General features: G+C 43.0%; 1 protein-coding gene across 5 annotated transcripts in view; it reads right to left on the minus strand.

Moving 5' to 3' along the window:
* Positions 1-6,445: 6,445 nt before the first annotated feature.
* LOC110674038 (cadherin-87A) overlaps positions 6,446-16,471 on the minus strand; it is an 869,996-nt gene continuing 859,970 nt past the window's right edge. For all 5 annotated transcript variants that reach the window (XM_021837330.1, XM_021837335.1, XM_021837332.1 and 2 more), the window contains one exon: positions 6,446-8,380. In XM_021837330.1, coding sequence (XP_021693022.1) covers positions 8,288-8,380 — 93 coding nt within the window. In that variant the 3' untranslated portion in view covers positions 6,446-8,287. The remainder of the gene's footprint in view (positions 8,381-16,471) is intronic.

Below are 16,471 nucleotides of genomic sequence, written 5' to 3' on the forward strand. Positions count from 1 at the left end.
AACCTTCATGCCAAACACTGTCGAATGCTTTTTCTATGTCTAGAAGAGCAAGACCAGTAGAATAGCCTTCAGATTTGTTGGAACGGATCAAATTTGTCACACGTAAAAGTTGATGAGTGGTCGAATGTCCATGGCGGAATCCTAACTGTTCATTGGCAAAAAGTGAATTTTCGTTGATGTGGGCCATCATTCTGTTCAAAATGACCTTTTCAAAAAGTTTACTGATGGAGGAAAGCAAACTGATTGGACGATAGCTATAAGCTTCTGCAGGATTTTTGTCTGGTTTTAAAATTGTAACAACCTTAGCATTTTTCCATTTGTCAGGAAAATATGCTAATTGAAAACATTTGTTAAATATATCAACTAAGAATGATAAGCTACTTTCTGGAAGTTTCTTGATGAGGATGTAGAAAATTCCATCATTGCCAGGAGCTTTCATATTTTTGAATTTTTTAATAATAGTTCTCACTTCTTCCAAATCAGTCTCCCAAGAATTTTCGAAAACGTTTTCTTGATTGAGAATATTTTCGAACTCCTGAGTAACTTGATTTTCAATTGGACTAGTAAGTCCTAAATTAAAATTGTGCGCGCTTTCAAACTGCATAGCAAGTTTTTGAGCTTTTTCGAAATTAGTTAGTAATAATTTATTTTCCTCTTTCAATGCCGGTATTGGCTTCAGAGGTTTTTTTTTTTCAAGATTTTAGATAATTTCCAAAAGGGCTTAGAGCCAGGGTCCAATTAAGAAATCTATTTTGCAAAATTTTTGTTTCTTAATTGTGCGAAACGTTTCTTGATTTCTTTCTGCAAATCCTGCCATATAATTTTCATAGCAGGATCGCGAGTGCGTTGAAATTGCATTCTCCTCACGTTTTTAAAACGGATCAAGAGTTTAAGATCATCGTCTATAATCACGGATTCAAATTTTACTTCACATTTTGGAATTGCTCCTGGCTTCAACAATGGAATTTGTTAAAGTTTCAAGAGCATTGTCAATATCAAGTTTTGTTTGTAAGGGAATATGAACATCAAGATTAGAGTCATTAAATGTTTCATATATATTCCAGTCGGCTCGTAAATAATTGAAAGTGGAGCTGATAGGATTGAGAATCGCTTCTTGGGATATTTGAAATGTAACAGGACATGATCAGAATCAAAATCAGCATGAGTAACTAATTGACTACAAAGATGACTAGAGTCGGTTAAGACCAAGTCAATCGTAGATGGATTTCTAGAAGAGGAAAAACATGTAGGGCTATCAGGGTATTGAATTGAGAAATATCCTGAAGAGCACTCATCAAATAAAATTCTGCCGTTGGAATAACTTTGAGAATTATTCCATGATCGATGTTTGCCATTAAAGTCACCAATGACAAAAAATGGATTTATTGCGAGTCAATTTTCGCAAGTCAGTTTGGAGCAAATTAACTTGCTGTCCAGAGCATTGAAAAGGCAAATAGGCAGCTATGAAAGTATATTTACCAAACTGTGTATCAACAGAAACACCTAAAGTTTCAAAAACTTTAGTTTCAAATGACGAAAACAGTTGATGTTTTATACGCCTATGAATGATGATTGCAACTCCCCCACATGCCCCATCAAGTCGATCATTACGATAAACAAAAAAGTTAGGATCTTTTTTAAATTTGGATCCAGGTTTTAAATAAGTTTCGGTAATAACTGCTATATGCACGTTATTAGCTGTAAGAAAATTAAACAGCTCGTCCTCTTTACCATTCAGAGAACGAGCATTCCAATTTAAAATATTTAAATTATTATTTGGATCCATTAGAAAAACGTAATCCAATAACAATTTTATTTGTAAATTTTACACCTACTTGGACTGCTTCAGTCATAGTGGTGGCTTTGAACATTGCATCAATCATTAGATTCAATTGTTCAGATAGAAAATTAAAATCAGAGGCAGACATATCATCTGATGATTTCCCATTGGAATTTTCGGTAGACGAAGAAGCGGGGTAGGAGTTACCTGTGGCGGTAGGGTTTTTTCCATTTGATTTGAAACAAGTAGAATGGGTACTCATGGAACGAATAGGGGAAGAGTTCAAATTACCTTCTACGATATCGGCAAAGGATTTACCGTGGGTAGATACATTCGAAATTGAAAGATTCGAACGGCTACCCGACGGATTAAAATTTGTTTGTGAATGAGCATGATTATGATCTTCCTGGTGGGTATGATTCCTAATCAAGCGATCGTTAACTGAAAAATGAGCATTGTTCGATACTCTACCAGGCAAATTCCGGAAACGACCGTTATCGTAACGGATATTATCCTTCATCTGCCTGGCACGAGCCTCAACGACTCTTTTGCGTGAAGGGCATTCCCAAAAGTTAGCTTTGTGAGGGCCCTTGCAATTGGCGCATTCAAACTTTCTGGTATCTTCTTTCACAGGACAGTCGTCCTTAGCGTGAGAAGAACCTCCGCAAATCATGCATTTAGCATCCATGCGACAATTTTTTGTACCATGACCCCACTTTTGGCACCGACGGCACTGAGTGGGGTTCTGGTAATTTCCTCCAGGTTTCTGGAAATGTTCCCATGTCACACGGACATCGAACATAAGTCTAGCTTTTTCTAAAGCTTTAATATTATTTAGTTCTTTTTTGTTGAAGTGAACTAAATAATATTCTTGAGAAAGCCCTTTCCGAACAATGCCAGATTGGGTTCTCTTTTTCATAATGATTACTTGGACTGGGGAAAATCCAAGTAAATCATTTATTCCATTTTTGATCTCTTCAGGTGACTTATAGTCACTTGAGAGACCTTTCAAGACAACTTTAAACAAACGTTCAGTTTTGTCGTCATAAGTAAAAAAAATTGCTTCTTCTCTTCAAGATGTCTGAGAAGAAGTTCACGATCTTTAATAGTTTCCGGCAAAACGCGACAGTCTCCTTTCTTTGCGATTTGGAAGGAAACCTTGATTCCCCTAATGGAGTTCAAGATCTCCTGCCTAAATCCCCCAAATTCGGAACAACTGACCACGATAGGCGGCACTCTTTGCTTCCTCACTTGAATCAAAGAGCCTGGGCTAGAGGCTGCTTCGATTTGGTGTTCGGAAAATTTGTCTAGAGCATCGAACTGATTGCTCATTTCGATACAATTATTCATTTCACCCTTGGAAGAAACTTCGCATTCCGGGGAAGCGTCCTTTCTTCCATTCTTGCCACATGTAGTGACAGTTTTAAAACCCACTTTTTTGGAAGGAAGTAGTGAATTCAGAGATTCACCCTTCCTTTTATTAGTTGTTGATACCATGTTTAGTTAATAAACGAGAAAGACGTGACCTTCGAGAGGTTTTTTCCCAAGACGGTGTCCAAGAAGGATAACCACCGCTAGCTTTCGCCAACGGGTCCAACGAAAAATCGAAGGCACGGGTCCAAACAAGGATCGTAAAGGGATCAATAGTAGAAAATAGTACTGAAAAGTACTGTTTTAGTAGCACTGAAAAGTACCGTTTTTAATTTTACCACTGAAAAGTACTGTTTTTGTAGCACTGAAATGTACTGTTTTATTGCTTTAGGTAGTTTTAAAAAAAACTTCCAAGAGCAGAGAGAATTCGTGTACGCACAGCACTAAGGTACGATGCGCACTAATGAATTCTGCGTCAATTTATAAGAAGTACTTGACAAATTTCTGGCTAGGTCAACGGAATATTCCAGGTGATAACTTTAAGGTTAAGTAGCCCGTCATTCGTTTTGGCAGCCATGTTGGCTTTGCAGCTCACAATTTCAAAGTAATAAAACTCAGCTTTCATAAATGACATCAAGTATCACTACATGCCCTCACATACAGAAAGTATACTGATACTTTTTCAGCTATGTCAGTGCAAACCGACTCATTTTCATTACTTAGAAATCGTGGGAAAAATTAGCAACAATCATCAATAATGCATACAAACTTCAATGACGGCCTACTTCAAAAAGAAAACGATTTCGGCTCTGTTATGCCATATAGCGCCCGAGCCTGCCAAATAAACGAGATAAGAAAAACATATATACAGCACGTAAAACCGATTTCAAAAAAATAATTATTGCTTAGATTATAAAGATTATTAATTAATTTTAGAAAGTCTCTTTTGTTTAATCAGCTTTTGAAGCTCTGTCATATACAGCGGTAATTATAAAGAGTGCCGTAATCCGGGGTTAAATTGATCATAATGGCTCATCTCGTAAAAAGTTCGTATCATCATTTATTGATAGAACATTTCCAAAGCATGAATTGCGCTTCTCCTTCTCATATTACTGTTCTGTTTGTAAACAAAGTTTTTGGTTGTAGTATCCATTCCGCTTAATAGTTTCGTTACGCTTTTTACGTGTTTTTGAGATTTTTAAATTGTAGTTTTGTGGTCTATAAGGCAATTGTCCATCAATCCATTGGCGCGACTAGTAGTGTTCCGAAAATTCTCACTCAAAGAACCAGTAATCAGAAGTGCTATATGGAGGAACGTTGTCACGGTTGTGCAGTTTCATTTACCGATGAAAGTGATGTCAAGGGGTTTGCAAGGCTACGTTCCACTTGAAATACTCACACCTCAGTGCGAGTGCATGGGAGGAGGTCAGATCAAACTCGCTGATCTATAAGATGTGTTCAGCTTGCAGAAAGTTGATGAGTAGCACGTGTTTTCGTGGTGCTATTAACTCTACAAATGATCTACTACAAGCTGTGATGAGTCAACAAAATCAGATGTTGGATAAATAAATATAAATAAATAGGAATACCGAAAAAATCAATGAAATAGTAGGGAAACAGCAACAGCAGGATTTTCCTAATCGCTCACCTTGGCGTGCCATCCAACCCAGGTCATCAAAACACCCACGCATCCTAATCGTTCCGCCACAGATCGATAAAGACAAGACATGATTTGTCTGTGGTATAATCGTACCTGCCACACGATGTACGAATGCGAAAATGGCAACTTTGGCAAAGAAAGCTCTCAAGTCAATAACTGTGGAAGTGCTCAAAAAGAACACTATGCGGAGAAGCAGGCTCTGTCCCAGTGAGGACGTTACGCCAAGAAGAAGAAGAAGAAGAAGAAGAAGAACATACACCCTAATTCTTGTTTACGGCGGATCCAACTTTCGATCGAATCTTATTCGTTCGAATCCACGGCCCACTTGATTTTGCTGCCGTCAACGGGAGTTTAGAACGGTTTTCGATCGGAAGAGCATTGGGACGTAAGATAAGAACAAGATAATCTTTCCTGGCACCCTTATGAGTGTTCTATGAACACTTTCACAGTAAATCACTGTGAACTTTCTTTGACAATTTAATTGACAGCTGTAGCATTTGCCTGGGTACTGGTTGCCACTCCCAATTATATTGTTAACATTAAACAATTCAGTGAATTGCACGTGGATTTATTTTCGCAATTTGAACTTCGATTTGTGCATTTGAAACATATTCTGAGTGAACACAAACTTTAAAACATAACTAATAATTCTTTAGACAGGAATAGCCTAAGTAAAATAAATGGGCAAATTCTACGAGTGGAGTGAGATGAAAAATCTCGTTCTTCTACGGGGACGTGACTCGAATGAAGAGAGTCTCTGTTTGATCATTTCGGCGAATCATTCTAGTCGAGCTCTAGTATATAGTGGCCTCGCTGTGTGAGACCAAGATATCTCACCTCATTCCACTCATATAATAAGCCCAAAAGATTTCAATCGAAAAAAAAAAACAGTTTACCAGTGCAAACAGATCCACTAACTGCTCGAATTTCAGAGCAAATAAACGCAAAGAGCATACAAAGCTTATGGCTTTTGATATCTGGTCAGGGGGGGTCATTGGCTACAACAAACAGCCAGCCAATGCCATTCACCGTTAATACGGATCACGATTCCAATTAATTGTATTTACCCAGCCCGGTGTATTCCCGCTGCGAGAAAGCATTCAACATACGCAAGCAAAAGCTCAATTTCAAACGATAATAAAAGCATTAACAATTGAATCAATTTAATTGCGCCCATTCACGGGAACGGATGCTTTTTGTGCATTGTGATGAAAGGCGTTAATGGCCATCAAGGTTGTGATTTACCACGTACGATAGTGCGAACGATGCCGTTTTATAATTGTTACAATTTTACTAAAAAACTGCTTTCCATTAGCTACATTCTAATGTGTGTGTTCATTTTCCCGACTTTAGTTAAAACGCTTACTTTTCTCTTTACAGAAACCATTTTGTTCGGAAAAGACGATTCGGTTCTAATCTCTCCGTTCCGTTTCTTCCGTGTTTGAGTTTGTCTGTCTGGGTTCTAAAATCTAATTGAATTTAGTCCTCGTTTTCCCATACATGGCTTTCCGAGAATCCAGCTTAATCGATCTAATGCTATTACAATTCTTAAAAATAGAAACGAAACAAAAGACAACACAGTACCTAACAAGACGGCTGCCGCATTTCGGATTTGTACATTTTTGCGTAATCCCCGATAGAGGGTAGCTGTCCTTTCGTAGCGTCGTCCTCTTTTTCAATCCTTTCACAAAATGGGCAGTTACTCTTGACGCTCTCGCTGAATTGGATCGGTCGAGCCCTTTTTTATCGCACCGAGGCTGGCTATCGAAACTAAAGCCCGAGGGCGATGCAATCCCTCAGACCCTTGTTCGAAGCCCTCACCCTCCCGCATGTCTCTGTAAACTCGTTAACATAATTGATTTTTAATAATTTAAATATTCTCATCCATTTTGCTAGATTTAATTATTTACAATGTTCGACTCTCGATACCTCGACGGTTTGGCGTCGGCGGTTGGATTTTTGAGTCTTTTTTTTTCGAACGACACGCGCTGATATTCACTTCACAGTTGGGGGTTGTTTCGCATCGCGATAATAGGTCGAATGGTCTTTAGGTCGAAATACATAAAAGTTGTATTCCAAATGCGAACGGTAGACAAATATTCTCAACGAAAGAGTATTGAACGAAATGAGGCGTTTGATGCTGATTTGAACTGAATTGATTTTGAAACTCGTAATAAGTTTTGAGTTAAAACAAATTTTTCATACAGGTTGTATCAAAACGACATTTTTTACAATTTTCTAGTGAGCTCACGGAGTTTTTTTTATGTCAACGAATTTGTAAGTAATTTTCAAAATTATTAAATTGTGCCTCTTCAACTGCCATTGTCAGTTCACTGGATGCTGTGCAACCCTAGAAAAGTAACATCCGAAGGATTCCAACTTAAGGCCGAAACAAAAAAAGCTGAATGTTCATAAAGTTCGGATAAGATGCTTGCAAGTTAGTGTCATTCGGGCTAGTTGAATTGCAAGATGACATCTAGAAACTAGATTTACTAGAGAAGACTTGAATACCATTCAGTATTTTGATATTTTCAGCTTTTACGAGTTGAGCCTTTCGTGATTTCCGCCTTTCGTAGGGAAACCCATTCGAAAAATGCTTGATTTCGACTATTTCGACACATTCGACCTCTTATCCCTTTCAGTATATTCTTCCTGCCTCTCTCGAAAAATTGCACATTGATGCCTTTTGGTGCGCAGAATTTTTCCCCCAATCTCGTTTTGCGTAATTTTTAATTGCATTCATTTGTTGAACTCAAGCGCGTGCCGGTACCGACCACGTGTGAGAGTGTGGTGGAGCGAACGTTCGTTGGTAATTGGCAGAAAATGGGAGAAATTATAATGAGCTCGAAATGGCCGCTGGCCCCAGACCGCCGAGGTATCCAAGTGAAGTAAATGGCCACTCGTCCGCTCCCTGCCTATCGAGCACCTTTAAATGAAGGGGGAGTCGGGTCGTGATAGCTCGAATTCGATTCTGGTGGTCATCTGTTAATGTATTTTTGTGAACTTAAATTAATTACAACTTAAACTCGGAATGAGTACGCGTGTGGAATGATTCAATTTTCTCCGGGTGCGTTTATCTCTTCAATGTTGCTTCCTCCGTCATAAATACTATCCTTTTAAGATATCTCCTATTTATTGTCTATCAAAGAGTGTTTTGTAATCTGTGCCTCTCATCAGTAATTTAAAAAATCGCTTTCCGAACTTTTCCTTCACTTGAGTATTTCATTCGGGTGTCATACACATTGAGCATTCATTTTCTACAAATCCAAATTGGCAATCCGGCGATTCCGGTTGGTTTGTAAATTCCAAACCGCTTTCTAGTCTCCTGATGATATCCTATGCTAAAAACCCAAAAAGTGATGTTGCTCTCTCTTTCTCTGTCCATCTCGAGAGCGTAAAACGGTTTGTTCCACTGTTGCACTTTTGGGGCTGAGTTGGGTCAAAACGGTTCGATGCTGTTCGAAGGTTGTTTACTCTTAAATCAGTTCCGTCACGTAGTCTGGCTGGTCACCGCCGGGTCCACCGTTTAGCTGCTGTACCTGGAAGGTTGAACCTCGGAACTCGTACATCTGCGGGGAGGAAAAAATGATGAGTTATTTTTTTGTGGGATTTGAAGCGTAAGATAGCATCGTGAAATGATTTTTCATAGCATCTTTGAAACATTTTCTTCTTTTCAATGTTACGCTCGAACTAGAACAGAGCCAGCCTTTCAGCCTCCTGAAATAATTCACACAATTTTCAATAAATTTATACTCTTAAATTGTGTAGCCACATTAGCAAGTATTGAACAAATCCAGAAGCGGTAAAGTGTAAAATGTCAGGGCAAAATTGAATATAGAATATGTAAATCTATATATGAGGAAATGTTAACCAATATAATCGCAAACGACTCATTGATTCCACTACTCCAAAAATGATCGATGTCAGGACCTATATGGTTATGGTCAGGGACCCGTCCACATTCGAAGCCATGGTCCTACCTACGTTGACAAAATATTTATGTCTAAGGGAGTCCAGAAAAATTTTCAAATTTTATGGCAAACTGAAAGTGGCTGTTTTTACTCGGTCATTAGCACAAGACTGAGAAAGCTTCAAGATCATTGCTTAGATCAACTTTATTGGAGATTTTTTAAATACTTAATCAAAATGTATAATTGGTGTCCATAAATTCGGACCAGGACTATTCTTTCGCCTCCCTGATCGTTTGACGGCATGTATTGCGGGCGTCTCGGTAGTTCGCGAGTGTTTTTTTTGCTCTTTCAGCGGTCCGGAGAGCTTTTCTGCGAGCCAAGGCTAAGTAGCCTGTTCGGTCGGGAAAAAATCGTGTTTCGGTGGACTGTATTTTCGGGACTTCCAGAGTACGGTTCTTATCGGGCGGAATTTCGGGTTCCTTTCGGATCGCGGTCGGAAATGAATCGGTAGTCGGAATTAACTTTAACAAACTTAACTTTATTAAAACTTGCACGAGCGCGTCGCGATGTTTCCTGTTCGGTAGGCGGGTGAACTAATAATGGCGTTCGCATTCGCTTTTCCCTCGCTTTCCTTCTTCCGTTCTGTCGTCGTTTTCGCGCGTTCATCTCCTTCCTTTCCAAACGCACATCGTTGCGTTCAGCATTGGGCGATGCGAGTCGGCGCTGCTACACTGAACGCTTTTCGTTTGGAACATCATCCCCCGGGTTGAAGCGTCGCGGTTCAACTTTCTTCCGTTGATCAGGTTGGCCTTGGTGACCGGGATGGACAGATGTGATGCGGCCAAGCTTCCACTGTAGAGGTGGTCGATTCTTGTCCTTAAGCAGGACGATCATGCCTGGTCGAACGTTGGCGGAGGTGTTCCAATTCTTCTTCCTGGGTTGTAGGCTGCTCAGGTAATCACGGGACCAGGCCCTCCAAAACTGCTCTCGAAGCAGTTGAAGATGCTGCCAGCGGTCAAGCCGGCCGATATTGAGGTCCTGGTATGATGGCTCGGGTATCGCAGTCATAGGGCGTCCTATCAGGAAATGGGCTGGAGTAATCACTTCAGGATCAGCTGGATCTCCTGATATTGCAAAAAGCGGCCTCGAGTTGAGAACTGCTTCAATTTTGCAGAGTATCGTAGACATTTCTTCGAAATTTAACGTTTTATTGCCTATCACTCTTTTCAGGTGTGTCTTCGTGCACTTTACTGCAGCTTCCCACAAGCCGCCGAACTCGGGTGAATCTGGCGGAATGAAGTGCCACTCGATTTCCTTCACGTGGCAAAACTGCAGGATACGATCGACGTCGGGCTGGTTTCGGAACATCTCGTACAGCTTATGGAGCTCGTTGTTCGTGCCATGAAAATTTGTTGCACAAAGCGTTGGAGCGCAGCAAGGAAAGCGTCGGTCGTCAGGTCGGACACCAGTTCCAAGTGTATGGCTTTCGTGGCCAAGCAAACGAACACAGCTATATACGTTTTGACCACCTTAGCTCGATGAGTACCCTGCTTGACTAAAATCGGACCGGCATAGTCCACACCGGTGATGTTGAAGGCGGGAGACGGCGTTACACGTTGCTTTGGTAGGTCCCCCATGAGCTGCGTAATGTCGGTTGGATTTGCGCGAAAGCATTTCACACACGATCCAGTTACCTGTCGAATTGCTGATCGGGCGCGTAGCAACCAAAAACGACGTCTGATTGCAGCAAGAAGTCCAGCAGGTCCAACGTGAAGAAGCTCTTGGTGCATATCACGGATCAAGCAGCGTGTTACCGGGCTTGCATTCGGGAGAATCAGTTGGTGCTTCGATTCGATTGGCAAGTTGGAGTGCTTGAGTCGTCCGCCGACCCTTAGCACGCCGTCGTCGGTGAGAATCGGATTAAGATTCCCAATTCGTTTGCAAGGCGTTTTCGTTTTCACTCGAAGGATTTCGTCTCCAAGCTCGACGTGCTGAATTACTCTTACAATAACGATCATTGAGCTTCGAAGTTCTTGAACGTTGAGATGACTACTGGTGATGCGGTCTTCCTTCTGTTTGCGAGTGTTGTTACTGAACCGCAATACCCATGCGATCGTTCGTTGGAGTCGTCGAAAAGGACTGCAGGTCTCGAAGATTTCCAGCGGCTCTTCGATGAGCGCCGGCATTGATACCACGTTGGCTTTCAATTCCGGAAGTTCGCCGTCAGGAATTTCGTTTGCCGCTCCGGTACTGACGACAGGTGAATTGATATACTCACCGTCTGTCCAAAACAGCTCGCTTACCATGAGCTCGCTAGGAAGTAGCCCAAGAGAAACGATGTCTGCTGGGTTGTGTTGTGAGCGAACGTAGTTCCATGAAAACCCTTCCGAGTTGACCTGAATCTCGTTGATGCGGTTGCATACGAACGTCTGTAGCTGATAAGGATGCTTCTTTAGCCACGATAAGACGATCTCGCTGTCGGAATACAAATTAACTCTTCGAATCGTAATGGTGAGGGCGGGTAGCACTTTGCACACCAGCCTAACGAGCAAAAGTGCAGCACATAATTCCTTGCGTGGTATTGTGAGTGGGTGAATCGGTGCCACTTTGGACTTGCTGATTAGTAATCGAGACTTGACCGATCCGTCTTCCAGTGTGCTTTGGTGTACACGCTCCGTATGCCACATTGGAAGCGTCCGCAAATCCATGTAGCTCGTAGTAAATTGCGCCATGGAACGTTACTTGGCGGGGAATTTTGATTAGCAGCAGTTTGGGGAGCGCATCCTTGAGTTCGTTCCATTCGAGTTGAGTTCTCGCGGAACATTACTAAAGGACCTATCTAACATTGAGAGGCTCTCTTTGTTTACTTTCTCTTTCATTAATAACTGAGTCACATTAACCTCTTCTGTTGCGTTTTTTGTATGTAATGCTATTCAAGGGAATTGACTTTCGATCTATAGTGAAAAACTTCCCAAAATCATAATCGAAAGAGAACGAGAGAGGAGAGAATCTCTCATATGTACATAGGTCCTTTAGTAATGTTTCGCGAGAGTTCTTGCGTCCACAGGTTCGTCCCAATCCAGTTTGCATTGCCACAAGCGTTGTACAAGCAGCTTTGTAACCAGAATGGAGGGTGAAAATAGTCCTAGTGGGTCGAAGTGTTTGGCTACCTCTGAATAAATGATTCTCTTCGTGGCGGGTTGGTCTCGTTCATTTTCTGGCTTGGAACATTCAGCAATCAAAAGCTCGTCGGAGGTCGGTTCCCACAGCAGGCCGAGAACTTTGATCACTTCGTTGACATGACGATCAGCAAGCGGTTTCAGCAATTCTCGTTCGTCCTCTGGGATGAGTGCTAGCAGTTGAGGGGCGTTGGAGCACCATTTGTGGATTGGGAACCCACCACGTGCTAACATCTCCTTCAGTTGGCGCTGTGCTTCGATGGCTTCGTCGATCGTAGCAGTCCCTGACAAAACGTCGTCAACGTAACAGTCGAATTTGATTATTTCCGCTGCTGCAGGAAAATTTTCAGCTTCGTCGTTAGCGAGTTGTATCAGGCTTCGAGTTGCTTGAAAGGGTGCGGAAGCTGTACCGTACGTAACGGTCATCAGTTCCAGAATCTTCAAGGCTTCATTCGGATGCTCCCTCCAATAGATGCGTTGCTTATGCGTGTCGTCGGGATGAACAACGATTTGGCGATACATTTTATTTATGTCCGCCGTGAAGACGTATCGATGTTGACGGAATCGAATCATGATCGAGAGGATGTCGCTCTGGACTACTGGTCCCACCAGCAGGGCTTCATTGAGGGACAGGTTCGTCGGAGTAGATTTGGCGCTTGCGTCGAAGACAACTCGACACTTGGTTGACGAGCTGCCTGGGCGTAGTACTGCGTGGTGCGGCAAGTAGTATGGCTTCAGGTTCGGATTGTCGTTGGCTATATCCACTTCTCGGCAATGACCAAGATGCAGATACTCTCGTATGAATTCCACATACTGGTCTTTCAGTTCGGGATTTCGCTGGAGCCGATTTTCTAGCATGAAAAAGCGTCGCAATGCTAGGTTTCGGCAGCTGTCTATCTGGTCGGCGTTCTCTTTAAGCGGTAATCGAACCACGAATCGTCCTGTGTTGTCTCGTGAGTAGGTGGACGAAAAATGGTCTTCACATTGCTGCTCCTCGAATGATATGGTGGCTGCGTTTGGAACTTCTTCGGTCTCCCAGAACCGTCGAATCATTCCTTCGACAGAATCGAGAGATGCAACATGGGAATACTGGATCGCTTCATCGTTGCTTGCTGGCCGGTAGGCACCAGTGACCAGCCATCCCAGGTGGGAGTTGCGGAGTTCTGGCAAATCTTCGTCGAGTCTGATGATTCCTGGAGTCATTAGCGCAAAAAATAACTCTGCGCCGATCAGCATATCAACCTTGTCCGTTTTGAAGAACAAAGGATCGGCTAAGTGAATACCGTCTGGTAGCACCCAGCTGGTAACATCGATGTCGGTTGTCGGGATGGTTCCAATGACTCTGGGAGTCACCAGGCACTCCAGTGAGGCACGAAAGTCGCTGCACCGAGATTGGAATTGCACTTCAACCTTGTCTCGTGGTAGACTTCTGACGTTGTTGATGCCGGAAATCGGTACGTTGGCTCGCTTCTTCTCCATGCCAAGGGTGTTGGCCATGCTTTCGGTGACGAAGTTCGCTTGCGATCCACTATCGAGTAGGGCTCGACACTGGTGGATTTGGTTGTTGCTGTTGGTAACCAAGACCATCGCTGTTAGCAGTAGCACTGTCTTCGGAGCGTGGGCGTTGCTCACGTGGCAAGTTGTCGTGACGTTGGTTTCTGACGATGGGATTGCCAGAGGGACTGGCGCTGCAGACGATTGTCCTTGACCTTCTGGTATCGGTTCAGTTGCTACGTTACTGGTCGTGGATTCCGGTTTCGGGTTCGATTCATCATCGTGCAGTTGGGTGTGGTGTCGCTTGTGACACTTCTGACAGGACTTCGAAGATGGGCAAGCATTGGAACGATGACCCTTTTGGAGGCAGTTGAAACAAATGCCTGCCGATCGAACCTTCTCGAACTTTTCAGCGCTGGTGAGCGAGTTCAACTTGTTGCACTGATAATTTCGATGCGGGGCTGCGCAGAAATCGCACTTCTCGATAAAATTCTCGGAGCTTGTCGTTGCTGCATGTGACCGCTGACTGGTGACCTTCGGTATCGAACTTTGCTGTCTCGGAACGGGTTTCGTTGTTGTCTGCGGGTATGCAGATTCGCACCTCTCCAGTACTTGACACTGCGACTTCAAGAAGGCCATCGTGGATTTGTATTGTGGCAACTCGCCTGGCTTCAGAGTCTGCTCCCATTGCTTTCGGGTCGATTTATCCAGAGCTGCAGTTAGTAGGTAGACGATCATCAGTTCGGACACACCAGTTACTTCCTGCTTTTGGTACTCGAGACTTTCGACGTGGTTGATGCACACATCGAGAAGGGATCGCAGCTCTTTGTGGGATTCGGTTGCCATTTTCTTGAGTTTTTTTTTTTTTTTTTTTTAAATCTTTATTTGAGTGTATTTTAACGCACGAGGGCTAGTTCTACACTCATTTTCTTGAGTGAAAGTAGACCACGGATGTGAGTCTCAACAATCACTCGTTTGTTCTCGTAGCGTTCGGATAGAAGTGTCCATGCTTGCGTGTAATTGCCCTCGTTTATGGTCTTCGCATCCAATACTCCTGCCGCTGCTCCCACCAGCGCCTTGTCGAGGTGGTAGAGCTTTATCGCATCCGAGTCGCGGGATTGTGCCATTACGTCCTGAAACATGGCTTTGAATTTTGGCCACTTAGTGTACTCACCGTCAAAAGTGGGGATCGGAGCTTTTAATGGCTGCTGGTGAACGATGACTTGCCCTGGAGGGGCCACCTGATTCACAGGTTGCCGCATGAGGCGAGATTCGACTGCGACGGAAGTATGTTGATAATAATCCTCGAAGCGAATGTACTCGTCCTCCTGCGCACTCACCGCATCGTCCGGGACTATGGCGATAATTTCGCTGTGGTATTTCGAGTATTCGTCATACGCAGATTGTAGTTTCGATGCGTACACTTTCAAGTTCTCTAGCATCTCTTGCGAATTGTGCCAAAAAGTTCCATGGATACTCGTAGAAATTTATCCTCGTGGATTTCAGCCGTTCTCTGTCTGCTTTAAATCATTATTTGAACTTAAGCTTGCACAGAAATCTGAACGGAAGTACACATGTACCGGGTTTGGTGTGGTACACTGGTACAGAGATGAAGTGCGTATGCGGGTCAACACAAGTGGCAAGGTTCAAACCAAAGTTGAACATCGGTCCTGTTCATGCGAAGACTGATGTTAGCTCTCAAAAAGGAAATCAAGAGTCGGAAACGGGCATGCTTTGTTAGCCTATGCCAGAGTACCATCTCGAGTTCGTAAGGTGACGCCTGCAGGGTGGTAATGTTCAATGGGTCACTGCACAAAAATCTTCCCCTTTCTTTCACTCTTACATAAAATTTGTAAACAACAAGGCCAGTAAACGTCAAAATCCCTTACACAATCAAAGCAGTGCAGAGCCCCATATCAGAGGTGCCATGGCGCAGCGATCGATGTCCTCTTCCCACATCACTCCACAAGCCCATGGCTCAGGACGCCGTATGCGGCAGATGAAGGAGAAGAAGTGGCGAGGGTGACGAACGAAGAGCTGTCAAAAACCGTAAAATCATTCCCGTCAAACAAGGCATCCCGAATATTGCCCTAAAAGCGGCAGTCAATGCAGATCCGGACAAGTTCAAAACCACGACGCATGAACTGGGCCCGATGTTATGAAATGCAATGTACGATGACGTACTGAGGCTGCCCCTTCCGACGGGTGTTAAGGTTGTTGACTTCATCGACGAGATTACCCTACTAGTGGTCTATAGCAAATCAATGGAGGAAGTAGAGTTGACAGCAGCGCACTCTATTTCCATAGTTGAGGAATGGATGAAGTCTAGGAAACTAGGACTGGGCCAACACAAGACTGAGGCGGTGGTAGTCAACAACCGCAAGTTCGAGCAATGGGCGCTTATCTCGGTAGATGATTGCACCATAGATTCCAAGCGATACCTTAGGCATCTTGGGGTAATGATCGATGACAAGCTCCGCGTCGCTAGCCACGTTCAGGCATTGAAGAAGCGAGCGAGCACTGTGAGCGCGATCCTGAGATGGTCATAGTACCCAGCCTTTGTGAGCGAACTGTGTTGCTCAGTCAGACTTCAATCAAAGATCACGAGAAATCGTTACCAAGATAAACAATGAGCTGGAGTTTTCGCATAACCACGGTGTACTATATTTAAGAAGGTGATATATTCCGAAAACTGACAGCTACTTGACGACGTCATTCCTATCCACCTCGAACAAATTTTCAAAAAAATTGATCTAGTGGTCCGGATGGTATATGGTACGATAGGAGTGACGTCACATGTTTTCAACCAAACTTGATGTTTACATCAGTGAAGAGCCTGCCTTGTTAATTTTTTATGCCGTGCGCATAACCAAATCAAAGTGTGCGCCTTCGAATAACAATGCCACGAGACGCTTAAAAAACTGCGTTCTTTGAAAATATCACACAAATCCGTACGTTGTTCGAAAGAAGTGAGGTTGAAAGCTGCAACTGAAAATGTTCTGGATAAATTTATTTGCTTTTATATGGAACTAAAAGGAAAAATGTCGAATTTGCACGCCATTTCTAGGAAATACAC

Source organism: Aedes aegypti, chromosome 1 (assembly GCF_002204515.2).
Source record: "Aedes aegypti strain LVP_AGWG chromosome 1, AaegL5.0 Primary Assembly, whole genome shotgun sequence".
NCBI lineage: Eukaryota > Metazoa > Arthropoda > Insecta > Diptera > Culicidae > Aedes > Aedes aegypti.